Source organism: Phodopus roborovskii, unplaced genomic scaffold (assembly GCF_943737965.1).
Source record: "Phodopus roborovskii unplaced genomic scaffold, PHOROB, whole genome shotgun sequence".
NCBI classification, from domain to species: domain Eukaryota; kingdom Metazoa; phylum Chordata; class Mammalia; order Rodentia; family Cricetidae; genus Phodopus; species Phodopus roborovskii.
In genome coordinates, this window is record NW_026126517.1 from 19,920,147 (window position 1) to 19,947,327 (window position 27,181).

Genomic DNA, 27,181 nt, shown 5'->3' on the forward strand with positions numbered 1-27,181 from the left:
GTAGTGATCAAACAGGTTTAATTTCTCACCTTGGCCTCCTGCCCCTAGGGCAGCTGTGTCTGAGATAATTCCTATTTGCACTCTTCTCAGTGTTCTTTGGCCACAGGTGGCTGCTGACCGTTTAGGACTGTCAATCTGACATAGTTCTCTAGTTCCGCACGAAGACTAAAATACCATTTAAATCTTTCCCCAGCATTTCTCAAACCATGTGAGTATTACCAAGCATGAAATTATCAACTAAAAACTCAATTTTGAGGAGCTGGTTCTTTGGGAAAAATAAGAAAGAACATTTCTCCCTGTTAGTGCAGAGATTTGCTTTAAAAATTTTTTTCTTCAATAATTTAGTTATTGTGTGCTTCTTAATCTTTTGAGATTAGGCTGAATTTTTCACCTAGACTCCAATTTGCTCATAAATCTCTTCATTTGGCTTAATTTAAATGTTTTGGCCAACTTCATGGTTTAATAATGAGAAGTAAAATTGGAGCCTTAATGACTCCTAAGAAAGGAATTTTCATTTTGCCTGGAATTAAAAGAGCTGTTAAAGGGGGCGGACATCCAGTCAGACAAGCTTCTACTACCTCTGCAAGAAGGTGCCAAATGCTGCTAGATATTATATGTTGCTTTACACCCAGCGTAATTCTCCAATCTGATTACTTGGAAATCCTTTCAAATCCAGCCCTGCTTCCAGGCCCCTGATTACTGTGCCCTATTGATCAGCTATGAACTCTGAATTGAATGTGGGCCACCTGAGAAGCACCCAGCTCTCCCACCAGCCCCTCACGTGCTGCCCATCAGAGCCAAGGCAAGTGACCCAGCTTCGGCACAAGCTGTATAATGGGGGCCCTGAGACCTCAATTATCAGATAACTGGGCAGTAGAGGGTACTATTTCAGCCCTTCGACCAGAGTGGCCTGCATTTAAGAGAACTTTGCAAAGTTTTTTTTAAAGCCCCCTTTATGTAAAGTTTACCACTAGAGCGAGATATCCACATCATGGCTAGGTAGCTTCGAATTCCCTCTTATCCCAGAGCTGAGAGGAAATACTAGCTGGGCAGTTCCCCTCATGAAGAAGCAGGTGCCCTGGATTCTTTGGCTTGTATAGACTATAGTGGGTCCTCTGAGACGGTTCATGAGAGACCGCCTGGCACCAGGCATAAGAATGGGAGCTGGGTTGTATAGACGGATCCATTCTGCTGTGGGCTTACTGGATGGGTAGAGAAAAAGAATCTCACATTCCTCAAGTACGCCCTTGTTCTAGTTTTCCAAGCCATCCTTCCTCATCACATGGCCTTCTAAGCAAGGATTGTCCTAGGATTTCCCAAGCTTCACTTTCCAAATAGATTTTAAATGTCTCAGGAGCAAGAAGCTCATGCAAGCGCGCGCGCGCGCGCGTGTGTGTGTGTGTGTGTGTATGTTATGTTTATTCATGTACTTATTGGTGATTGACTCAGAAATTCATTTCTTATTTCATATACAAATGACTCTTATTTCTCAGGGTCCTGGGGTTCCATAGATGTGTGCCCTTTCTGTTCACTGACAACCACGTTGGGTAAGCCTAATCTGTATATATCTACTTACAGTAAGAACATGCTGACCCTAAAATGACCAAAGGACAAAAAACAGAATAATGAGCATCTTTGGATACTGACATTGGGAGGTTTGTTTGTTTTATCTGCTTTTTGGATTTTTCCCCTTTTTCTCTGTTAAATATGTATATTACTTAACCATTTTTTTAAAGAACTTAGCATATGGTTTAGCTTAATTGGTACAATAGTGGAAGTTTCACAAAACCAAATTAAGATTCAGAGTCAAATGAGTGGTGTGGTAAATGAGTTTCTCCAATGTTGACAGCATCTAGGGCATCTAGGACATCTAAGGACCATGGTTAGCTACAGAACATGTTCTGGTTAACTGTTGCATTTATTAGTAGATAACATACCTCCTGCTATTATTCAGCCGTGACTTTTGTTACTTCTATGATTTTGGAACTGTGTGTGTCAAATTTATTCATAAGAGACTGTTTTGTGTCACCTTACTCCTCCCTTGCACTGTAGTTTGTACATAGATGGATCCCATATCTGATATAGAAGCTCAAATTTGGACTGAAAAGGCTTTTATGAAAAATAGTAATGACTTCGTTTTGTTTGGCTTGGTTTTGTGAGACTAGTTTTTCTATGTAGCCCAGACTTAGACCTCTCTGACCTTCTGCTTGTTCCTTTTGATGCTGGGCAGAAGCCAGAGAACAAGTCTGGGTGTGACTCTTTAGATGCTATTTACTACCTCACTTTGTTCTTTTTTGTTTTGTTTTGTTTTGTATTGTATTGAAATAGAGTCCCTCACTGGCCAGGAACCAAGCAAGTAGGCTAGTCTGGCTGGCCAGTGATCCCCAGAGATGTACTTGCCTCCATCTCCCTATTACCGGGATTACACACATGCACTAACTACCACACATAGGATTTTCTTATACTTAGGATCGAACTCAGGTCCTTGTGTTTGAGAGAGTCAGCACTTTGCTGACCAAGCTAGCTCCCTAGCCATACAACTGCTATTACTAATATAATTCTCTTTATATCACCGTCATCACCATGCTATCAACTAACTTCCAATAAACTGACTTCTAATCAAACATAAGAAGTACCTATGAAATGGACTACATCTTAAGCTGTTGGCCAAATGGGTCCCTTAGAACATCCCAAACAACACAGGCTATGACCAAGTCTATGGTTTACTTCCATAATCCGATGGTAAGGCCTTATTGCTGAATTCACAACTTATTTACGTTTCTGAATATGGAGAAATTGAGTGAAGGGTGGTGGGAGCAACCAGAAGCTTCACCCATACTGACTAGCATTCACGGTGCTGGAAAGTACTGTGCATACGACTAGAGAGAAAAATAATCATCAGTTTAACCCAACTACCAATCCTGCAACCCACAACAGAGATGCGCCTGCAAGACGTACTAGTACAATAGTGGCACAAAAGTAAACAATGACTTCACAGACCACTCCATGGCACTGCTAAAGTGGCCAATAACCTGAGACTGGATCAGTTATAGAATCTAGGACAGAACCTAGTACTATTACTCTGCTGAATGAGCATCACAATAAAAATGACTCCTAGTGACACAGTGATCAGAGCATCACTCCATCCTCATCAGAGACATTTCTCCTTGCAGCAGAAGGTAATTAACACAGAGACTCACAATTAGAGAAACTGTGGAACACTAGCCCTAAATGGGATGCTTTCCAGAAAGCTCTTCCCTCAAGGCCCAGGGATCTATGTGGAAGAGGAGCAGAAAGATTGTAAGAACCAGCGGAAATGGGTGACCCCGAGGAAACAGAATCTTCCAGACACAACAGGACTGATACATCTATGCACTCTTGGAGACTGTGGCAGCAAGGATAGCACCAGGACAAATTCAAACCAGACAAAAATATCAGCACTGGAAAGGGGAGGGGAACCAAGAAGCTATTTGCAATGGAAACCTGCGGGAAAGGGAAAATCAGTTTTCTCTAATGGAGTGTCACTGGGTATATTAAGCATATTCTAGGACAGGCCTCATGTCTGTCTATCTAGGAGTAGTTGGTCGATCCCAAAATGAACTCCATGTTTCGTTGTGTGTGTGTTTTGTTTTGTTTGTCTTATTAGGGTTTTTTTTTTTTTTTAGCTTATCAGTTTTGATTTTTAGATTCTTTTCCTTTTAGGAGAGAGGGAAAGAACATGAAACTGGATGGATAGAGAGTTGGGGAGGATCTGGGAGGAGTTAAGGGAAGAAAGAATATGATCAAATGGTACTGCATAAAATGCATCTTAAATTAAAAACATTATAAAACAAAAAAGAATTACCTATGCTATAGTTAATCTGTCTGGTTACATTAACTCACATACTCTAGAGATGGGTGAACACATTGCTTTGTTCCTTCTGTTGTCTGTCTCTGAGAAAATGGGCTGTAGTCTCTAGAAACTATACCAGATAAAGCCTCCCACCTTTCCTGGCTTACCACATCTATCTTCATACCTCTTGACTGTATCACAAGTGGCCCCCTTTCCCTACCAATATTAGCCTAGCATTCAGTAAAGGATTATTATTTCAAATTTGTAAAGTTACAATTTTAGTCACAATGGTTTGGGTATGGTCATAATGACCAAAAATGAGGCAACCAACTCCTGGAGAACCTTCCAGATATTTAAGGCAGATGGCAAACTTAGATCTTTTAAGGCCATACACAATAGTTGTTGGATTTTCTTCTCTGATCACTGGTCCTGATTTTCAAAGCCACTGGATACTCACTTCAACTGAATAACTGTCTTGGCTGAGTTGTTACAGCTACACTCAAACCGCAAACCTTCGTGTAGTTATTAATAAAAAATATTGTGAGAGATCTTAGTCAAAAGGCTCTTCTAATACAATTCCATCTCTTAAGTGATTTATATTTGTGAGCATTATAAAGGCAAATTGCATCAAAACCAAAGCAAAAATATCAGGGACAAACAGAATTAACAGACAGAGAAATTTATCTATATCACCAACAAAAAGCAGAAGTCCTAGCTGGGGAAAATGAGCTAATGTGGCCCCCTGCCAAGTCTTTGTCCTTTTTGGAGTGTTCTACCCAGGTGAGCTCAGATGACATGGTGTGGAGGGACTAGTCCCAGTTCCACGGTTCTGTGAAGAGCAAGAACTTTGCGCTTGACCTTGGTGTTGGAGGCTGGCCTTTCCCTGGCTACAGAATTCTGGGAATGACATTTCACTTTCAGAAGCTTTTGTGCCAGCCTGGAAATAATAAGTTGTAGCTCACAGGGAGCTGGAGCAGGGACACTACTTGGAGAATGGCATGAACAAATGTGTTTGCCATGTAAACTGTACTCGGAAAACACCGGTTCTTACTGGCCTCTCTTTTCTCCTATCTAAACACCAACATGTAAGAAAAGGGCAGCATTTTCTGAACTTGTCAAAATGGGCCCAACCTCCCCTTCAAACACTTGAAATGCTAGGACTATGAGGTACTGTCCTTCAAACCACCATGCTGTGTTAAAGCAAACCACCAGGGGGAAGTAGGTGTTTTCCCTGTGAGGAGTACACAGGACCCCCAGGTTGACTTCAATTGTTTTAGTAAAGAACACTGTTTCTGAGCAAGTATCACCCTGATGGGCTTTCTATTAAAATGGATAGTCCACAAGTTTTGATAATTTCATCATTTTTTTTTTTAAGGATAATGAGGAGAGAAGGGAGAAAGCTGGCTGACTTTCTCAGAAAAGGCTTAAGAGTGAGGAGACTGGATTCCCACAGCCTGTGGAAGACAGGCAGCAGACAGTAGGAAGTAACTATCCCCTCCTACCCTCTGAGTAGACCCCCTGGCTGCCTACAGGTATTATCATCTTGCTCTCCCCATGGGCCTCATGCCCAGGAAAAAGAATGAAGTCACATTTTTGCTTGCTATAAATTATTAAGCTGTTTTTGGCTTGGTCGATATGAATGAAGAGTTCATTAGCATATCCCAGCCACCCACTTTCACATTTGTTGCATTTTTATGTGTATTTGCTCTCTGTTAGGTTTACCTCATTCATTCATGCATTCACTCATAGGAAGCAAGCATGTACTGGGAATCTTACCTGCTGCAAAGGAATGAAAGGTATGTTTCTCTGCAGTCTTAAAGGCCATGCTAGGAAAGGTGGGAGGCATAGGGCAAAGCAGGAAGCCAGAGGGATCATAAAGGGAGGCCCAGAGTGGTCAGGAAAAAAGAGATGGCTCTCTCCACCCTGGATGCTCTCATTGGGGAAACAGTATTTAAGCCAGGGTTTAAATGTGAGTGAACTTTGGCAAGGCAGAGATGGCCCCAGCAGCAGGTAGGAATTGCTAGAGCAGGAGGAACAGCTTAGGATTAAAAGATAAATGCACAGGGATCCATATGTAGAGTGGAAGGGAAGTGAGAAACCATCAGAAGACTGAAATCAAGGAGAGTCTTGGATTCTCTTCAAAAAATAGCAGCTTCAGCAACTCTGCTGGCCCATCACATTAAACAAAAGATAGACTATCTGAACTAAAATGTTTCTAAATCCTCTCTCTTCCTACCCAGTTGGAACCTCAACCTTTAATAAGCCATTGCTGGGCTGGTTAAAGATGCCCTTCTGTCTGGAATTAGTGAAGCTGTGGATGAGTCTTGGGTGGAGAGCTGGTACCCTGCTCTTGTCCTCTCTGGCTGCATTCGTTCACACCACTTCAAAGCATTCTACCAGGTTGCTCAGTGAAGCTGGAGGAACAGCAAGCTTCAGCAGGTGAAGGCCGCTAGCAGTAGGCTGTAAGAAGTCAGCTCAGATGCAGTATCACTCAAGTGAGAACACTATCTCCTGCTGCATGAATCGGCATGGACACTAAGCTCAGAAATAAATTACACTGAAGGCTATTAAATGAGAACTGAGTGCCTGAAAGCCAAAAGTCTAGTCCAACTATGCTGCCATCATTTAACAAATAGTGCATCTGTGTGACACTGACACATGCACTCACACTAACACTCACATACAAACAGCACCCTCCAACTTTCTCACATACACATCTACACCACCCTGACACACTGGAGAAAGAATCCGCATTATCCTCGCTAAGCTGACATTCACACAGAACACTCCCACACCACACCACATACTCTCACACTATCTACACATACCACACATGCACTAGAGACATCACACCTCCATACACACTACACACATTATGTGGACACACACTATGCACTCATACACACATTCACTAATATACACACAGAGAATGTAAACATGTCACATGCATAACACTTTTACACACTTCATATTCACACATACAGACACAATGACAAAAAAAAACCTTCATGTTTTAGATAAACTGCTCTACATGACAAACTCAGTGCACACACACACACACACACACACACACACACACACACACACAGAGCACCACCACCAGGTTTTAGTTTATAGAAAATGGGAGGGGGTGAACCCACAAAGAAACAACTTTGTCTCATGCAGAACTGTTCTTATCTGATCCTCTCCAAGATAGTTTGAAGTCTTGTCACACGAGAGCTGGTGGGTACACAGTCACACTGTCTCCTGGTAACATTGGTCTGAGCTGTTTGCCTGCCTATGACTTCAGTGCTTCAATGTTCACATTTGAGCAAGTTTCCATGATTTAAAATGCTTCTCAGCCCACTTGGTACTCTAGGATTACAGATGATGCGGAAATAGAAGTTACCGTTCCCTTACTTTTAATGGAAAAACCACTAAGAATCTAATCAGAACAATTCAAGGAGAATAACTTTCTAGGTGGACTCCATGAGCTGCAGATAACAGGGTGGCTTAATGGGTTGAAAAGGAAGGCAGCTCCATCCGATGTCCCTGTATGTTAGAAATGAGAGGATTTTGTTCCACATTAGTTTCATATTGGCTCCACATCTTTGGTTCTATATTCTTATTCCTGTCCTCCAATTTTAAACAGGTTCTTTTCATAAACGAGCTCGAAGTCCTCTGCAGACAGCTGCTGCACAATCCAGCTAGCCTTTCTGCATTCACAGGGTGAGGCTGATATCTTGTGCAGTTAATCCCACTAACACTTTAGGAAGCCTGGGAGGGAGGTGATAGTGAGCATCTCTAAGTAACAGTGGCAGAAAACCATAGTGAGCATCACAGGAGAGCCAGATTTCCTCCAGAAGGAATGCTGTGGGTGGCAAGAAAGACAAGGAACCACGGCAACCATGGGCTATCTTTTTATTCACCAGTCTGAATTAACAAAACCCCACTCCAAAGGCCATGGAAGCAAAGTCCTGATTTCCCAGCAGTGGTGTGTTGTAGAGGTCAGAGAACAACCTCAGGCAGTGTTCTTTAAAAGATGTCATTTAGACAGGGCCTCTCACTGCCCGAGAGCTTACCAAGTAGGCTAGGCCAGGCTGACTCTCAGGGACCCATCAGAATTCACCTTTCTAGAGCTGGTAGAGGTACCTGAGATTTTCTTATTTGTATGAGTGTTTTGCTTGTGTTTATGTCTATGAATCACACACATATGGTTCCTGTGGAAGCCAAAGGAGGGTAATAGGTTTGTTAGAACTTGAGTTACAGATGTTGTGGGTGCTGAGAACCAAATCCATGTCCTCTGCAGAGCAGAAAGTGCCCTTAAGTCCTGAGCTTTGTCTCTAGTGTCCCAGATCTTTTATATGGATTCTGAGGCTCAAATTCGGTCCTGAAGCTTGCAAAGCAGGCATTGGACCAACTGAGCCATCTCCACAGTCCCCACCACTCACTGTCACAGGTAAATTTTGTTCTCTCAGGTTACTGATCTATGGCTTTTGTGTCTTTGCTATTTTTCACAGAATCTAAAGTAGTGTTGTGAAATAAGAACAATCTGACACTACCTGCCAATGTTCCACTTCGTTTCTAGATGCTCTCATCTCTGTAACCCCCAACTTTTCTGACATAGCTAAGAGACAAAGTTAGACTGGGTGTGAGGAATATTCAGATGTGGGCAGGATCCTTTAGCTAGTTTTCTAGCAGGTAAAACATTGCTCTCTATAGTATAGACTGCACACAGTCCAACCAGCAAATGAGGTCCTGCACCCCATCAGGTTACATCAGCCACTACACACTGTTTCCCTTACATCACCTCATGGACCTCACCTAGGGGAACATTTACATGCTTAATCTACAGCCATATTAGATGCTCAGTTTCCTTATGCCCTTTCTTGGGACTTTTCCTGCCATTTCTTGTTACAGATAGTTTTCCCATTTTATCATCTGCATAGACTTCCTTCTTTCTTCTCTTGTCACAAATTCTGTTGTCTGCCTCACGATGATGCCTATGGTATTTCATCTATTCTTTGGAGACTGCAGTGAAATGTGACCGATTAAGTTCTAACGTCTCCCCTTGCTCTTAAATAATAGTGAAGTTGTTGACCACCCAGTTCTAAGACATGGAGGGTGACCCTCACTCCTCTGGAAACCAAACCTTCAAGTTATACTTCTCCCCCTCTATGGGACATGTCTTTTGGTTGCCTGCCATCACCAATCATTGAGGGCCAACAGAGGACCCCAAAATTGCCAGCCTCTAAGGAAGTTGTTTTCAGTTTGGTCCTGGTAGGAACTGGCCTCTCTCTCTCTCTCTCTCTCTCTCTCTCTCTGTGTGTGTGTGTGTGTGTGTGTGTGTGTGTGTGTGTGTGTGTGTGTGTGTGTAGGGAGTAAACTTTTCTAAAATGCCAGAGAATTATTCCAAGATTCTGTTTTTCTCATGAGAAGACCTCATAGGAAGCCCCAGCTTTCAGACACGTCTTTCTGAAAGGATACTGTCTGTGAATTCTCAAAACAGGCTTCATTGTTATGACTTGAGCACTGACCGCCTGCCAGGGAATTAGACCTTTCTTATCATTCCCAGACTACTTTGCCTTGCCATGAACACCCAGCTGATGGGAGGGCCACAGACTGCTCTCTTGAGCTGTGCTCCAGCTCTGTCCTGGCCCTGTACACCAAGGGGAAGTCCTCTTTGGATTCCAAAAGAAAATTAAACTCCTTGGAATCCCAAACTAATGAATTTTCACAGAGCAGTCCCAGATGGATTGACTATCATGATATTTAGGTCTCACCTAACCAATAAGAGGGCTGCTTGGCAAGTTCCCAGCATGAATATTCTCATATGGGCACTGGGATAGAGGAAGCCAAAAGATTTTCCAACATCTACATGCTCAACTTACACCCCACCTGGGTTCTGAAGCAGAGATCTTGTGACGGTTGGGGCCCTGCAGAGCAATTAAAAGAAATAAAGCAAAGTATTATATTTTAATTGATGTAATCTTCAGGCTCCCAGTGGAATCTGGGGTGACATCTGACTAGAGTTACCCCAGGTATCAGTAGATGACTATTCTGTGAAAGTGCATTTAGGAAGACAAAAACCCCACAAACCTGAACTCCATTAACATGCATATCCGTTTTGAGGGGTGTATGTGTGGAGGGAGGAGTTGGCTCAGACTCCCAGAACTGAAAATTGAAAGAAGCCACCTAGACTTTGCTGGGATGGGAACAAAGAGTGGATGGAGTGGCAAGTAAAGAAGGAGGTAGAGAGAAGGAGGGGGAGGAGAAGAGGAGGGAGAAGAGGTAGAGAAAGAGAGAGAGGGAGAGGCAGGTAAAGGGTAAGACACAAAAGGGCCCCTGGTTTTATTCTCTTTTAGAGTCTAACAGCTGGGCAGTGGGGACAGGGATTACACTTCCCAAACCCAAAGAGCTCTCACCCATCGCTAACATTTCAGGGTTTGTTTTATTATAAATATTCCAGTCGAAGAAAGATAAACAGACAAGAAAAAACTGCTTTATACGGTACACAGATTCAGATAGAAAACACAGGATGGGAAAGAAAGACAATGACCAATAGGTCAAAGGTGGAGGAGACAAACCAAGGACCAGAAACACCTGGGAGCAGATTTACGCGGCAACTGGAGGAAGGCGCAATGATGGAGTTAAGGAAAGCTGCCTAGTGCTGTCAGTCTCATCATTATTCCAGGAAGGCAAGGAAACAGACATCACAAATGATGTGTGGGAACATTTACTTAACTAATCCATTGGGAAAAAAAGTTTCTAGTGATCAAGATATCCTGCTCATAAAAACGAGTTTTGTTTTTCTAAAAAACAACCCTTCCTGTCCAAGATGTGACCTGACAGGGAGGGACCCGGAGTGAGAAGCATGGAAGGGCTGAAGGTTGGAAGAGTTGTGACACCACTGGGGTCTTCTGGCCGTCAGCCTTCAAGTGCCCTTCCCACCAAGTCTGTATTTCTCCACAGGGCATGGTAAAAACAAAAATACAACCTCAAGTGTCAAGTGTCCCACACAGCTTGCTGTCATTGGGCAGTAAGAGAGAAATATGAAAAAGGGTTCAGAGTTACCAACAAGAGGTCAGTTTAGGGCTGATATGGCATCTCTTATATGAATTGAGAATAATCAGGGTTACAACTTGGCCCCAGGGTGGCAGTTCTAACAAATAGTCTCAGCACAGAGAAGACACCAACCTATCCAGAAGGCAGAACTGGGGGATCCAGCTCAGCATCTTCAAAAATGCCTTTTTAAAAATACCCTCAGAACAAGAGTGTGAAATCAGCTCAACTCAAGGTGATGGTGGTGAAGGTGGGGTTGGTGGCCCCTGTTCATCTTTCTCTTGTAATTTTCTGAGTTTACCATCAGAAATTGCATAGAATTTGTTTTCTATCAGAAAACGACAATTCTCCATGGAATCCTGGAGTGATGACACAAATGCCAAGCAGCTCCTAGGAAGTCCTGGCTCTCCCATCGGGAGAGCACCCCGAACCTTGCAAACCTCCTATAGGCAGAGCCATCCTTGGAAACCTAGGGAAGTACTTTTGACTCCCGGTCTGTAGTGGAGAAGTCAGATACTTCATCCTTAGTTATACAAGGAATGCTGCTGACCACACTGAGATCTGATTTATGGTTCCTAGCTCCTCAGCCAGTGACAGGCAAAAAGACTGCTCTCTCCCAGGAATTAGGCAAATCGTTGGTTACTTAAGGTCTTTCTGATTCATAAACATATACACATATGCTTGGGGACACACACATATGGGAGCATGAACACACACACACACACACACACTTGCACCCAGGTTTCATGCCTAGTACCCCAAAAATCACCAATCTATACGAGCCTTAGGGGTAGGGCTTCACAGGCAGCTATTGAGTTCTGCTACAAAGAGGTGCTTTTGAAGGGTCCATCATACCAGCAGTGTGGCCCTGCCCTCTCTCCTCTTTGAGTAACATGTTGCAATGGAAGCTAGGACCACAGTATGGGAAAATCACATAAACATCCCTCCTTACTCTTTACAGAGTGCCCAGCATGTTTTGCATATTCTGTCTTCCTTCTGTTTTTAGAGATGAAAATAGGGAAAGAAAGAGAAAGAAATGCCAGATTAACCCTGGGAACCCTGGGCATATTGAGGTGCCTTCTGGTAGACTACAGATTACAGGTTAACTGACTTTTTTTTTTTTAATGTCATTTAACAAGTTGGCTGGATAGACTTTCACCCAAGGCCCTCTACACTCAGGGAGACCACCAAACACCACATGACAAGAGCAGGACAGGGTCAGCACCTAAGACCCTGTGGATCAACTCCAAAGCCAGAGAGAGAGAGAGAGAGAGAGAGAGAGAGAGAGAGAGAGAGAGAGTCAGACTTCCATCCCCCAACCCACACTCCCCATCCCAAAGCACAAGACAAGTGAACTTCAGACCTTGAAACCAGAAGAGACAAAGGAAAAACAGGAAAGGAAAGAAAGGGACCTTAACAAAAATATACAAATTCAGAAAAGAAAAACTTCCCTGTTGAGTTTAATTTTTTTTTTTTTTTCTGTTAAGAACTAGACCCAGGGTACAATGGTCCCTCTCTAGGGGGACTTCAACTGATGATACCATCAATTCCTTGAACTTCTCCCAGCAGGGCCCCATCACCCAGACTCCATGTTATTTGGGTGTGAAAGAAAGGCTCTCTGGGAGGAGATGGGTCCTTGTGCCCACAAGGGACAGCTTCTCTGCCATGTGGATGCAGCTTCTCAGGTAGATCCCGCTCTCCTACAGGGCGGGTTCCGCCTCCTGCTGGGGCATCAGCCTCTGATGCCCTTTGTAAAGTGATTGAATTCTGAATCCGGACAGAACGGTGTTGCAAAGTCAACCCTCCCGCCTCCCCGCCTGACTCCGCGGTCTTTCGCCGCCACTACTCGGGCTCGCTGCTGTTGGTGGTCTTGTCCCATTCCAGGCTCTCCTCGCTGCGCGCTGGCGATGGTCGTGCCCGCAGGCCCTGGAAGCGGCGGCACTCTGGACACACGCGAATGTGCGTACAGCCGCGGGCCACCAGGGCGGCCTCTTGTGCCAGTCTCTGCGCCAGCTGGTCGGGTTCCCCGGCGCCACACAGCTTGCCATTGCTGAGCGTCGCGGTGCCCCGGGGCCGGCGCTCCTCCATGACCGGGGGCTGGGGTGGCAGGCCTCCAGACCGCCGCCGCCGAGGGTGGATACTGTCCTGGCACAAGATGATGCTGCGCAGCTCCGTCACCATCTCCTGACACACAGACACCTGGGGGAGACAGCGGAAGTCACTGAGAAAAGGCCTCATGATTCTCTTGGAGTAGCACGCATTGGGTGTTTGGACAGCCTGCCATCTCAGGTGTAAGGGATAATTAAATAAAGGCTTCATTCCCACCCTATTTAAGGCTCAAAAGCCCTCCACACAACAGCCTTCATTCAACAGCCTGCCAGATGAGACCCAATCTCTGGCCACTTTATCTTGGGAAAGACGGTACCATTTCTGCACATTTCCACTAATGGCTGCTTCCTCCTACTCTGCTTAGTTTCTACCCCCGAGAATTTGACCCATTGACCTCAGATCAATGTGGATCTTGAAACTCACTTAAAACAAACACTCTTTTCTATATCAGTCTCTCTGGTATTTGGAAAAGTCATCAATTGTTCATTTTGTCTTCAGCCCAAAGATCCCCCATATTCTTTTTAGCCACCATGCCCAGTTTCGTTGTCTAAGTTGGAAGGGAACAATCTGGAAACACTGTGGGAGGCAGTAGCTGCCTGTTCTTCCCTATTCTCTCTTTCAGCTCCATCAACATGACAGGTCTACCACTGCCAAAAGCCAACACAGTCTTGACTTCCTTCTAGCTGGCCCAGGTGAAGTTGCCAAAGCTGGAGAAGATGTGTCCCCAAAATCACTGGGATAAAACAGCTGCTGCATCTGTAGGTTCACAGTCTCCTAATTTGAAACACTTGACTCCAGCTTGTTTCAAAACTCAGAGCGTTCTGGATTTTATAATGCACAACCACCATATTAGGTTTAACACCCAGTGGGGCTGGGACAAGCTCCATATTTGAACACATTGCTATCTCCACAGCAAAATGTTTGTGTGTTCACAATGGCTGCAGTGAAGATGGTGTACTTTAAATCAGGCTTGGTGGAGGAGAAATACATTTGCATCAAACTTACAAAGGGCTTGGGGGTCTGAGAACCAGTGGATAAGAAATATAAACTTATGTTACTATTGTTACTCTCATTAATATTATAGCAAAGCTGTGTAGGTAGGCACTCAGGATATACTGTGTATTTTATAAAGAAATGATTAATGAGTATCCCCTTCAGAACTAAAACTTGAACCTGTCTAACTCCAAAGTCCAAAAGTACTTAGTTGAGGTCTCATCTCTGAGGTCAGAATAACACTCCTGGAGCATGATGGCAGAAGAAGCCTCCTCCCTGTGTTCTTTTTGTTTGATTGTTTTTGAGATAGGTTTCTCTGTGTAACAGTCCTAGCTGTCCTGGAACTATTTCTAGACTAGGCTGGACTCGAACTCACACAGATCTGCCACCACCGCCCGGGTCCTCCTCATGTTCTATCAATGGAACAAATATTGTATCAGACCCTACACAGTCACAGTCAATACAGCCTCCTCTTCATTTTAACTATCACAAAGGTCTGAGACTGATTGATTTTCAATGTAAATACAGATCTTGCCTGAGCTCTTGGGAGAAACAGGTCATGGAAGCAGCTGCACATATTGCCTCACACAATATGGCCTAACTTGGGCTCTCAGAACTGATTCTAGACCCATCATTGTCACTAATAGTAAAAGATTCTTGGCAAACCTCTAAACCCCTCTGTGGTTCTAATAATTACTATGGCAACAAAACCCCTGCCACCTGCTTAATCCATTACATGTGACAAGAATATAACAACATGCATTTACTATCTACTGGGGGTCAAACATTGTGGTTTGTCACGAGAATACAGAGGTAACAGGCAGTCCTGACATCCAAGTAGCTCCATGTCTATAGCTGTTGCATGATGGTATATAAGCATTTTATGTCAGTGTTACAGTGGTGCTGTGGTGACTGATAGGTGGCTGATGCTGGTCCAGTGTAAAAGGAGAATAAATAGGGATGGTTTCACTGGGAAATGAAAGGCTCACCCTATCAGACTCATAAAGAATATATAAATGTTAGCAGCATTTAAGGACTTGGCAAAGGGAGAGGGGACTAGAACTGGAAGCAGAAGTACCAGGGAGCCCAAGAAATCAGATATTGAACAAGGAAAAAGACAAGAGAGTCTGGGAATGATGGGTTCCCTTTGGTTTGACCCCTTCAGCAAGGGGTCAAACAATGGGCAAGGGCCCTTCATAGTGGATGGAGAGAAGCCAAGTTGGAATGGTGTCAAGAGCTGAGCTGAGAGGGAGACAAGGAAATGGAAAGTAATACTGTTATCAAATGTTGACTGGATGGTGGTGGTGGATGTCTTTAACCCCCAGCACTTGAGAGGCAGAGGCACGAGAATCTCTGTGAGTTTGAGGCCAGCCTGGTCCACAATTCAAGTTCCAGGACAGACAGAGCTGTTAAACAGACAAAACCTGTCTTGAAAAACCAACCAAAAATAAATAAATATTAAATAAATAATCAAACATCCTTAGCTCAAGAGAAGGGTGGTATAAGTCAAGGTGATAGTAACATTACTGCTTTTTAAAATGAACAACTGGGACACAGTTGTGGATTTTGGAAAGAGGGCACAATCCTAGAGTAGATGAGAAATGGTAGGATCAGGCAGAGGCACTGTGAGGGTAAATGGGTACATTTTTAGGTAGTGGTTTAGATAGGGGTGGGCCACTCTTCATTTCTTGGGGGAAGTGTACAATAAAATCAGGCTCTCTTCATTCAAGAGTAGAGGACAGAAGAATGGGTGACATTGTGGAAAGAAGCTGAATGCAGACAGCCCTGGGGCTGGCAGGACTGTGTTGAGGTCCTCTATGAGGTGGTACCCTCTATACCTATATAGGGTATAGTCAGGAGACATTTCCCCAGAAATATTAAAGTGGGCTTAAAGAAGATCCAGAGCTGAGAGTTTAATGTGATGGATAAAAAGAAAAAGTCTCATAATGCAATAAATATGCATGGATTTGTCCATCTTCCCTGGAGAGGGATGGAGGACCAATAGGATAAATCTTTCTTGTGTATCTTCCCTGGGGATGGAGAGAGGACCAGTGACACAAAGCATCCTTGTGCATCTTTCCTGGGGAGGGATGGAATGGGACAAAGGTGCAAAGTAGACATTAACTAAGACTCTAAACCACAATTAGAGAATTAATTTTATTAAAATCCCCTGAGACAGAGGGTGAACCTCTTGGTTTCTTTAAGTTGGGGTACCTCTGAGGGTTTTCACCTGTATCTGTAGGTAAAGATAGTCACAATGGAAGGTCTAAGGCCATATTTCACATGAATGACCTGACACTTTCACACCCTACTCCAATACTATATAAAGTCTGTCATTTATAAATCATCTTTCCTCACATATTAATTTGATGGCTATGTCAAAGGAAAATCTGGAGCCCATTCTATATGGTTACATAATCAACACACCACAGCATCTACTCAGAGTTTTTACTCTGGGGACTAAAAGTGTTCCCACTGTCCTGCGTGTCCTTTGGGAGCATTCTGTAGGTCCTGTCTGAAATGAATGAAGAAGCCAGTGAGTTTCACACTGCTGTTGGCGGTTTGCCTTTGGAAGCCTTTGGAAGCCATTGGAAGCTTACCTCTGATGCTTCTGAGTGTCTGAGAGTCCATAAAAACTCCAGCATAGCCATAAAAATGGCCACTATTAAGCCACAAATAAGAACCACAAAGATTCCACCAATATTCTCCATTCCCAGGCCTAGAAGAGAGTGATAAAAAGTAAAAGTTACTTTGAGAGAGGGAGAAGACCCACCACACCTATGCAGCTGCCACTAAAATAATCAGAATGGAGATGGTCTCCCAGATTCATTCATTTCTGGAAGAGATTTAATTCATCATTTGAAAGAAAAGCAGGGGTGGTTGCAGTAAGGTGGGGCAAGGAGACCTAGCTGTGAATGAAGGAGGCTGGAAAAACCACAAGACTGTAGTAGGATGGGAGCGGAGACTAACTAACGGGAAAGTGCAGGCCCACTCTATTGATTAAGCTCATAGTGACGCAACACCAAAATACCTTACATTCTAAAACTCTAGCTGATTTTCACAATACATTTTGGTATATATGGATCTAGAAAGGATCGTGCTTGCCAGACCCAGAACATTATAGCCTGGTCATCCTTAATCCAAAACCCTGAAATGTGCAGCTTTTGAGCATATATACATATATGCATGTATGTATGTGTGTACACACACAACGCTCAAATTTAGATTTTAGAGAATGTTAAGCGTTAGATTTTCAGGCTAGGGGATGCTCAGCCAAGCAGTATTCCCAAATCCCAAATCTCCAAGCCCTAAAATAATCCTGGCCCTGGAGGTTTGGGAGAAGGAACTAAAATGTTAAGTTTATTTGGAAAGTAAGACTTTTTGCTCCTACTGAACTAATGCTTCCCAGACTGGGCTGCTATCAGAAACTCCTGAAAAATTTGAAACAGAGATCTCCAGCCTTTCCTCAAGACCTCAAGATCCAGTATGTCTGAAGACAGACTCTGTATTTTATTATTATTTTACATCTATTTATTTGCATGTCAGTACTTGTGTTCATACACCCAGCATATGTGCCACAGAACACATATGGAACACAGAGGACAAGCTTCAGGAACAGCTCCTTCCCTCTGCCACGAAGGCACTGGGAATCAAACTCAGGCCATGAGGTTTGGAGCAAGCACCCTTGCCTGCTGAACCATCTTACTGGTCCAGAACTCTGTATTGGAAATAAGCTTCCCAGGTTAATTTTTCCCAGCGAACCTGCAACTAGTTTGAAATTGTTATCTCTGGAAGTATCCATGGATTTTGAAGTTCTTTATAGTTGGATCATACCCTCATTGCCTAGCAAGATATCTAGAGATATCATGTTTGGTATTTTCATTAATTTATTTTTTATATTTTAATTCCAGTTCCCCTTCCCTCCTCTCTTCCCTCTTTCCCCACTCCCCTCCTCTTCCCATCTGCTCCATGGATAGGGTAAGGCCTCCCCTAGGAAGTCTACTAAGTCTGTCCCATCATCTTGTTGAAGCAGGACAAGGCACCTCTCCACTCCCATACCCCTGTGTCTAGACTGGGCAAGGTATCTCTCCATATAGAACAGGCTCCACTAAGTAAGTTTGTGTATTAGTGTTAGATCTTGGACCCACTACCAGTGGTTTAATATATTGTCCCAGTCACACCACTGTCACCTATATTAAGGGAGTCTAGTTCAGTCTAGAGATATCCTGATGCATATTTGTAGGATGATTATGGCCATTTCAATTGTAGCATTGATGAGTTTAGCCCAACAACTCGATGCTTTCTTTGGCTGTAGAAAAATCAGCCTTTAAGAGAAGTGTCAGATGGACACATGGGATGTTTGATTGAGTGGGAACCACAATCAGGGACCAAAAAAGCTTCTTTTGTCTAAGAAATTGGCAACTGGGAGGCTTATGTCCTATACCCTTTGGAATGACTCTATGTCTGATCTCTAGTTAAGCTGTCATGGGGCGTGAGGTTATGCTGTAGTCAGGGAGAGCCAGCTTTGCACCACCTAAGATGCTCTACAGAAAGGAACAGGAATCAGATACTGCCACTACAGCTCAGGAAGCTGGCACAATACCCCTACCTGGCTATTTCAAGATACCTCGGGTTTCCTGTGCATGCGTACATGCATGCACACATGTGTATGTGCGTTTTAACAATAACACAGCATAGTGGCATTCTCTGCCAAGCTGATGGTCTACTTCCAGTGGCCCCAAAGCCTCACATAAGCAATACATCAGACAGACCATGCACTCTGGTCTGCTGATTTCCATAGTCAGCTCTTCCAAATCTGCACCAATCAGTGTAGGGGTCAAGGGTGAGGGGAGGGCTCTATCTTGATTAATCCAAGATGAAGGATCTTAAAAAACAGGGAGGAAAGCAGTTTGTGTTCACTTGAATACCAGCCTCTATCACCTGGGCTGCCAGATACAGAAAGCATCAGACTATAAGAACATCAGGGGGATGAAATATAAAGGGACTCTTAAGAAAGAATGGGTATATCCAAGGGTCCAGCTGGGTTTTGCAGGCTGATGTTCCAGTCCATGAATAAGGAGTGACGAGATGAGGGACACTGTTACCGTCCATGAACCCTCGAAGCCCTAGCTTCTCCAGCCAGTGAAGAGAAAGATGTTAGTGATAGTGAGGATGGCCACCTGCCCAGTTAAGAGAGTCCTTAGGTGGTGCTGGGACACTCCAAGATGACCCATCACTTGAACATAGATCTACTTGAAATGGAAGACTTGGGTTTCCTAGAAGGGCCCTTCCCTCCTGTTACTGGAAGGGGTGTTTCTTCCCTCTGGGACTCACCTGTGCCCTGCGGCTGCGCTCCCCATCTCCCTGTCAGTCACCTCCTGAACCTTACCACCTCTCCCTCACCATTGGCTCTTTCCAGTTCATGTCCTTCCTTCTCAGACTCCTGACTGCTCCAGTCCACTCAATGCCCCTTCTCCCTCTATTGCTGTGAACCTTGAGAAAAGCTGTCTGTTTCGGCATTATTATGTCATTCTTAAAGTTCTTAAAACCCATTTGGAGACCCTGTCCCACACAAAAGCAGGTAGAAGAAAATCCACCCAACATCTTACAACTAAATGCATTTAAAAATTTTTGCTTCTGCTTTTATGGAGGGGAAAGATATAGTTAATTTCCAATTGGCTGTGGTTTCTCAGCCATCACTGTGCATACAAGGGAATGTTTGCAAAATGAGAAAATCTAACCCAAAAATTGTGTCTAAATGTGATGCAGCTTTTATGAATATTAAATTTAAAAATTAATGAAGTTGGAACAATGTTCCATTTTGGAGATATTTAATTAAACATGTCTTAATTTAATTTTGCAAGCTTTTTTGTGCATTGGAAAGCCAATATTATTTTTCAGACCTCAAACATAATTTTGAATACCTGAGAAGCTTTAAGGCCCTGGATACTATACCTGAAGGAGGAAGTGAATCCTCCAATCTGGATTTACTTCTGCTAGTCCTAGTTAACAGGTTCTCAAAGGTGATGTGGTCTTACTTCTGTGAAATTACTCCCTACAGTTCATTTCTCAAGTCATGGAAATTTCCCACTCCTGATCTTACACAGCCTTTCTTAGCAGAGGACACTGTCCATCACACTCCCTCTCTTAGCAGTGGACACTGTCCATCACTTTCCCTCTCTTAGGAGTGGACACTGCCCATCACACTCCCTCTCTTAGGAGTGGACACTGCCCATCATACTACCCTTCATGGTTCTTTATAAAATCACTGCTCAATGCTCTTTCCCAGAGTCGCCAGTCACCTGGGTTTGCTCTTGGTCTCTTGCCTCTCTTCCGAACACTGGCTATTACCAAGTCCTGCTGTCTTTATCCTAAGCAATCTGCTTCTCCTTATCCATCACCCCACCACTTTCCCGTGCTCCCCAACCCTTGCCTGAACTACTACATCAATTTCAAAACAATGCTCCTGAATGCGGCCATTTCCTATTCAATTCCACCCTCTATAAAACTGTTCTTTTGGAAATGTAAAACCTGTTACATCATCTCTAGCAATATAGAACTATCTGCATTTCCCAACACACCCTCCATATCCCTATCTATACACTTTGACTTCTTCCAAGCACTTCTGCGGCTTTGGGTCTGAAATATCACCCACAGGCTCATGTTTTTGAACACTTGGTCTCCAGCTGGTGGCACCATTTGCAAAAGGCTGTGGAACCTTTGGGATGTGGGTCTCAGCTGGAAGAAATAGGTCTCTGGCAGGTGAGGGCTCCTCTGGTTCTGACCACCCACTTGGTGCTTTCTCTTTGGCTGCCATGTGACTACCTGCCACTTCTAATGCTTTAAAGATCCATTGGACTGAACTATACTTTTGCATTCCCACCGAGGTTTGGAATCTCCTGGAAACTGAGAGTCAAATTAAAACCCTCCTCCCTATAGATGTTTCTTTCAGGTCTTCTGGTAACAGTGCTGCAAAAATAACTATTCCAGAACCTTTACAGGGAGGCTACTGGGAGCTTGAGTACACACACACACACACACACACACACACACACACACACACACACAGATACACACACACACACACACACACAGAGAGAGAGAGAGAGAGAGAGAGAGAGAGAGAGAGAGAGAGAGAGAGGAGAGACCACATAGATTTGCACATAAAATGAAGAGAAACAAATGACTAGAAGGAAGGAAGATAGACAGCCCAGATGTAGAAGTCTACATCGTACAAAACCCTGGGTCCACACTGTGATCCATAGTCATCTCCTCATCAATTGCTCTATGTGGAAACTATAAACTGTGGCAACTCTCAGTGACGGCACCAGGCAGATGAACAGAGCTTCTGAAGGGGGTGGAGTGCTGACCTGGTTAATCCATGTCACAGACCTCCCATGTTGGATAGAGGTTGGAGAAGGGGAAAAAAGGATCATGTGGTCTGTGCTGGGATGACTGTGACTCTGATTTGGTCTGGACAAGCTTCAGAAGGAACTACGGTTTTAACAGGATGTGGTAGAGGCTGTGAGCCACCAAAATAGTCCCAGTCTTTCCCAGCTTCTTGACTTTCAGGGCCCACCTGTTAATCGTGGGTATTGACTCTCCTGTGCCAACTCTGGGCTGAGTGGCCTCTTCTTCCTCTTCAGAGTGAGGCTTGTACACCAGCCATGCCTTTAGGAAGTTATTGGAAAGTAGAAGCAAGAATAGATTGCTGGCAGAGTGAGAATTGAGAAACAGATGGAGGAAGGGGGGGGCACATTCAGAGAGTGAGGCCTGCTCTGTTTAGCACTGTCATCAGTCATCCCCCTAGAAGTCTAATGCCTTCCACAGCATACAGCCGTTCATCAGCAGGGGCTCGGGATGAATGTGCTCCAGCCTGCAAGGTCCGTGTCGCCCGTACAGATGCTTCTATCCCTTTCTGTAGATGGGATGGTGTGTAAGCCACCCAAACAGATGGCTTTAAAACTGGGGTTTCCTCCTGACACTGAGCCTGGGCCTCAGCTGTGCTTCAGCAATCAGCGAGCATTAGCTAAAATAGACTCAGACTCTCCTCGAAAATCCCCGGTTGGTGAAATTCTAACTCTGGTGTCACTCACAGATTGCCCACAGATACAAACACTAGCTCCCAAATGCAAATGCATTATTTTCATTGTGTCTGGAATGATGAAAGGGGACAGACATCATCAGGGGTTACTGCAGTGAAGACTTGAAGCCCGCTCACCCACCTGTCCCTCCTTCCTCTCTTCCTAGCTTCTTAGATTCAGGTAGACTTAACTCCTAGCCTTTAAAACATTCAATGAGTTCCAAGTAACCGCATCTATCTGCGCCTGAGACATGTAGTTCTCTTTTGAAACAATGGTTTGTAGGTGGATGGGAGGTAGCTACACCACACAGGTGTAAAGGACAGGAGAGTGCCATGATCTCAACATCCTAAATTCTCTTTGATGCCGATCAACAAATCTTTATGGTGCATGTTCCATGAGCTGGGCACTGTGCTAGGTCCAGAGCTCTGGGCAGTGCCAGCATCTGATGCAAACATAGATTCTTAGGTCCATATGGCTCTCAAGCATTTTAGAGCCACATCCTCCCACAGCCATGTGGATGTATCAGATGGGGCTGTCTCCACAGGGTTCTTTGTTGTAAACAGCAACTCCCCCTCTAGCATGTACAGACTAACCTACAGGGTCTTCCTAGGGACTCATCACATTTGTTTTGCTTGGCAGAAAGCTCGCCATTTCTGTTTGCCCTCCCTCACTCTGACATCTTTCACCTAGTCCTAGCAGGCCCTGGAAAGGGCAGTGGGAGAAAAATAAGGAAAACAGCCACAAAACAGAAGAAGCATCTGAGGAACTTTTCAATGTATTAAAATACATTGTCGGAGAGATACTTCATAATGTCGTATAATAGGTGCTGAGGCATCTCACTTTCCAAACCACTCACAATCTCCTTCAGTTATTAAACTGGCTGGAAAGGAGAGCCACTGTTCCTACTATATAAAAACATAAAAAGACGGAGAACTAAGGTTGTTCAACTTTCCATAGCTAACATGAAATTTATAAGTAAATCTACTGGCAAAGCTATGGTCTCTGGACATACAACGCTGCCCTTTATGAGTGTTTAACCGTATTAGAATGAGCCAGGCTCCGTGCTAATGATTTTAACTCTGACCTTGACAACTATTTTAGCTCTGACCTTGTAGTTGCCCTTGACAACTTGTGGCTCCATTTTCCTGTCAAGGAAACAAAAGTGCAGAATTCAGGTACACTGTCCAAGGTTGCATACCCAAATCCAGATCAAAAGCAGAGCCCTCGGCCTTCACACCACACTGACTCTCCCATCACGGAGTGATCACTCAGACTGTACTATATGCTTGCAGAACTTAACCCACAAATCCTGAAAACTGGCTTTATCGCCAAGAAGCTCCAAGGTGACAAAGAAGAGGGTTTCTACAGGCAGGCCACAAGTGCATATCAGGAAACCTTTCTCTCTGTAGAACTTGAGATCAGATGTTTGAATCAGTGATGTGTAAAACGGCTCAGTTTCCAGAGAGGTGAGGATAGTATTCAGAATGGCTACCTTCCTTGGATGCAGACTGTCAGGTAGCCATTTATCTATTTCTGTTCCTGTTCTGTTTCCCGATAATTCTCCGGAGTTTCTCTGCCCCCCCCCCCCAGTATTCAATATGACTTGTTTAGGGAGGGTCTTCCTGAAAGTATTTCTCTGAGCTGCCATTACACTCCCAAAGTCAGATTTCAACCTCCAGAGCTTTCCAAAGAAACCAGAGAACCAGAGTAGCCACATTGAGCCCTCTGAGAAGAAAGAGGGAGGGAAGCATCCCCCAGAGTCCCCCGCTTCCCCACCACCCATCTCTTGCTAAGATGACTCAGGTTTTCATTCCCACTGTGCCAGACTGCAAACTTCCTATTATCCAATGGTTCTGAGAGTCAACAGCACTGTCCCTTTGCCATTCTTGAAAGGGGACCCTGATTTTCACAACCTGGTGGAGTATTTGTCTTCCTTTGAAGCCCTGATTATGAGCTTGTGTTTTTCAAGATAAAGGTATTTAATTTCCTTGGAGTTCACCCACCATCTTTTGTCTAGTGAAGCCTTTGGTAATCCAATCCCCTTGCATGGGGATGCTGGCATCTGAGGGTGGCTAGCAAGATTTCCTTTTATAGGAGCTGAGTGAGAAAATAAATAAAATAAGTGTTTTTTTGAAAAATGAAAACAGGAAAATGAAAACAGTTTGAAATGGAGCCTGACTTTTTTCTTCTTCTTCTTCTTCTTCTTCTTCTTCTTCTTCTTCTTCTTCTTCTTCTTCTTCTTCTTCTTCTTCTTCTTTTGTAGTCGCCAGTCTTTTACCAAATCTGCCATCTTATTTCTCAGTGTTTGCAGAAAGGTAGATGGTCCCCAATTTCCAGGTAGGAACAGAGAGAAGAGGTTATAAAGGGAAGGGTGAATGTTGTTGCATCTACAAGAGCCAAATACAGCCTGTTGAGAAGGCTCGAGACAGGAAGCATCACCTCAATGTTAGAGCTCTTCTTGGCCTTGGTGTTTGAGCTGTAATGCTGGATTAAAAGCGGGGTAAGCTTCAGTTCCTTTTCTTTGAAACTGTGTGCATTTTAATAGGATAACAAAGCAGAAAAGGATTACATTAGGCCCGGCATGTTGTCTGGTACATTTTAATTGAAACCAAAGTCCCAGCAATTACTGTCAGTTTCAGAGGTCTCTGGGAAAAAAAGAAGACCACCCTCCTACTTTGCTTCACCCCATCTCTCTGCTTATGCCACAGTCTTCTCATTCTTTTAGGTACATGTGAAAGCCAACTAGTGAAAATTATAAAAAGAAGATGACCCAGAGCTGCCGGGGAAAGCAAATTAGACTCCTGCTATTTGAGACACAATGTTGGAAAGCTCCCATGGCTTGACTCCTGGTGGCCATTTAAAGACTTCAAGGAAAGATCTTTTGGGTCATGATGCTCCTGCATGTCTGAGTCCTCCGATCAGTGAGTTAGATGCTGTAGTAAGTGCAATGGCTAATTTGCCAGAGAGAAAGGAAGAAAGGCACCTCCCATCTTGGGCCAGCGCTTCCAGCATGACCAGTAAGAGGTCACGTGGGGATTCTGCTTGGCCAAGAAGGCTTTGAGCATCTCTGAATAATGTGTGTCTGGATTTTGGCCATGGCAGAAGTGGAGCCACCACATGAAACTGGCCCTGGTTGCTATGGCTGAGCAGGTAGCTGACCCTGTGGTTGTGAAAATATGCACAGCATCCTCCACACAGCCTTGCTCCAGCACCTTGGCTCTTATTACAGTGCTAGCTCTTGTGTTTCAAAGAGCACTGCAGATGCAAGTTAATGTTGGCAGGCTGGCAGGACCCGGGCGTATTCTGAGGCACAGTAACCAGGGCAGGGTGACCTCTCTGATGATTTTCCTTCTCTTCTTTCCTCTGTGCCAGGGAACACTTGGTCCCCATGTATAACATGGAGAGGCCTCCCATTCATGCCATTTCACCTTTCCTAGGGGCCTGACTCCACCGCCACCAAACCCCACTGTCTGATCAGCCTCAACACACTCCGTGGAATGGGGAAGACTTTCCAAACTACAAGACTTTCCAACAATTAAAAAAAAAAAAAGATACCTTTATTTTACCACTAATGAACTTAACTTCTACATCAACCTTCAGTTTTCACTCCAGTGCCAAACAGACTTCTCAGTAAATTTGGACCTTAAATCAGGCAAACTTCTCTATTCCTTCACCTTCTTCACTGGGTGTACTTTTAGCCTCAGGGTTGGAGGGAACCATGATATTTCATAGAAAATGTGTGGGCATTTCATCTTCCATTCATCACACTCAGATTTCCAGTATTCCCATCTGGAGCCTGGAGAAACCTCAGGCCTTTCATTTTCTCTGCCTTCAGCACTCATGTGTCTTCCCATGACACTACTCTATTGTGGTATGCCACATAATTCTGGAATTTTCCAAACTCTAAAAGTGACCAAAAAAAAATATCTCTTTGTAGCTCTTGTAATCCTCAGCTCTGGGAGTGACACCAGCCACAGATGTCAGCATGGAGGCAGTCTTCTTGGCAGGGATGGGCCACACCCAGCATGCCCTAGTTGGGCCACCCTTTTATCTACTTTGCAGACTTGGTGACTTTGGGTCTTAACATTTGCTTTGTTTACTCTTTAACGCCTACCATCAACTTTAGGATCAATTTCCTTCAGCATGCAACAAGAAAATGTCTACATTCCAAAATACTTCTCTAGCAAGCCCAGACTCTTACCCTTCAACAGTATCATGTCTGCTGTGATCATGAAGAACTTGTTTTGGACTGTGCTTCTCTCAAGACAATAGCCATCTATGGGGACCAGAGATACTCTCCAAATGACCTCTGAGATAACATACAGGATCAGCTTTTGTGGTTCCATGGTAGCTTAATCTAGAACCTCTGCCATCTTCAGCCATCTTTCTCAAACCAGTCCTTATGCTGAGTCAAGGCTTCACCGGTCCTATAGCAGCCCTTATACTCTCTTCCCTGTAAATTCTGGCTTCTATAATCTTCCCAAGGTGCTTATTTGTCTGCTATACCCTCTTAACACTGTCCTTATCTGCTCAGGATCTGGGCAATTCTGAAATGTAGTTTATTATACCAATCTCTAATCATGCCTTGATATTTTCCTCTGTATTTCCCTCATGGCTCCCCCCCTCAAAATAGCATTTAGTCCCCTCTGCACCCACTCTCAGCCTTTCATTGCAGTCTGGTCAGTACTGGAATCGTTTGATAATCTCCCCTGGAACTTCAGATCCTTAATAGTATTTGAGACAGTCTTATTCCCAGGAACAAGATTTCTCATTGTCCCTGGATATCACCTGTTGATTGGCTGACTGACTGATATCAAGAAATGGAATGCTTGCAGACAGACAACAGAACAAACCATCCTGCAATTTTGAGAGTAGCATGACACACATTCCAGTGCAGATCAATAATGGTTGGGATGCTCTGGGCCCTTCCTATGAACAAAACCCAGTGTGTTCTAGTCTCAGATTGACCTTCCCAGCAACTCCATGGTATTCTGGTTTCTGTACTCATCACATACACAGAAGTGAGCTAGGCAGCATTAACCAGATGCCTATGTTCACAGACTCGTAATGGGATTCAAAGGAAATCTGCTTAAGCTCCATGTCTACTACCAGACATTTCCAT

At 44.1% G+C, this 27,181-nt stretch overlaps 1 protein-coding gene across 3 annotated transcripts in view; it reads right to left on the minus strand.

Annotated features, from left to right (window-relative positions):
- Positions 1 to 12,711: 12,711 nt before the first annotated feature.
- The window catches only part of Grik4 (glutamate ionotropic receptor kainate type subunit 4), a 419,871-nt gene continuing 405,401 nt past the window's right edge, over positions 12,712 to 27,181 (minus strand). For all 3 annotated transcript variants that reach the window (XM_051197191.1, XM_051197190.1, XM_051197188.1), the window contains 2 exons: positions 16,576 to 16,694; positions 12,712 to 13,072 (listed from right to left, as the gene is read on the minus strand). In XM_051197191.1, coding sequence (XP_051053148.1) covers positions 12,716 to 13,072; positions 16,576 to 16,694 — 476 coding nt within the window. In that variant the 3' untranslated portion in view covers positions 12,712 to 12,715. The remainder of the gene's footprint in view (positions 13,073 to 16,575; positions 16,695 to 27,181) is intronic.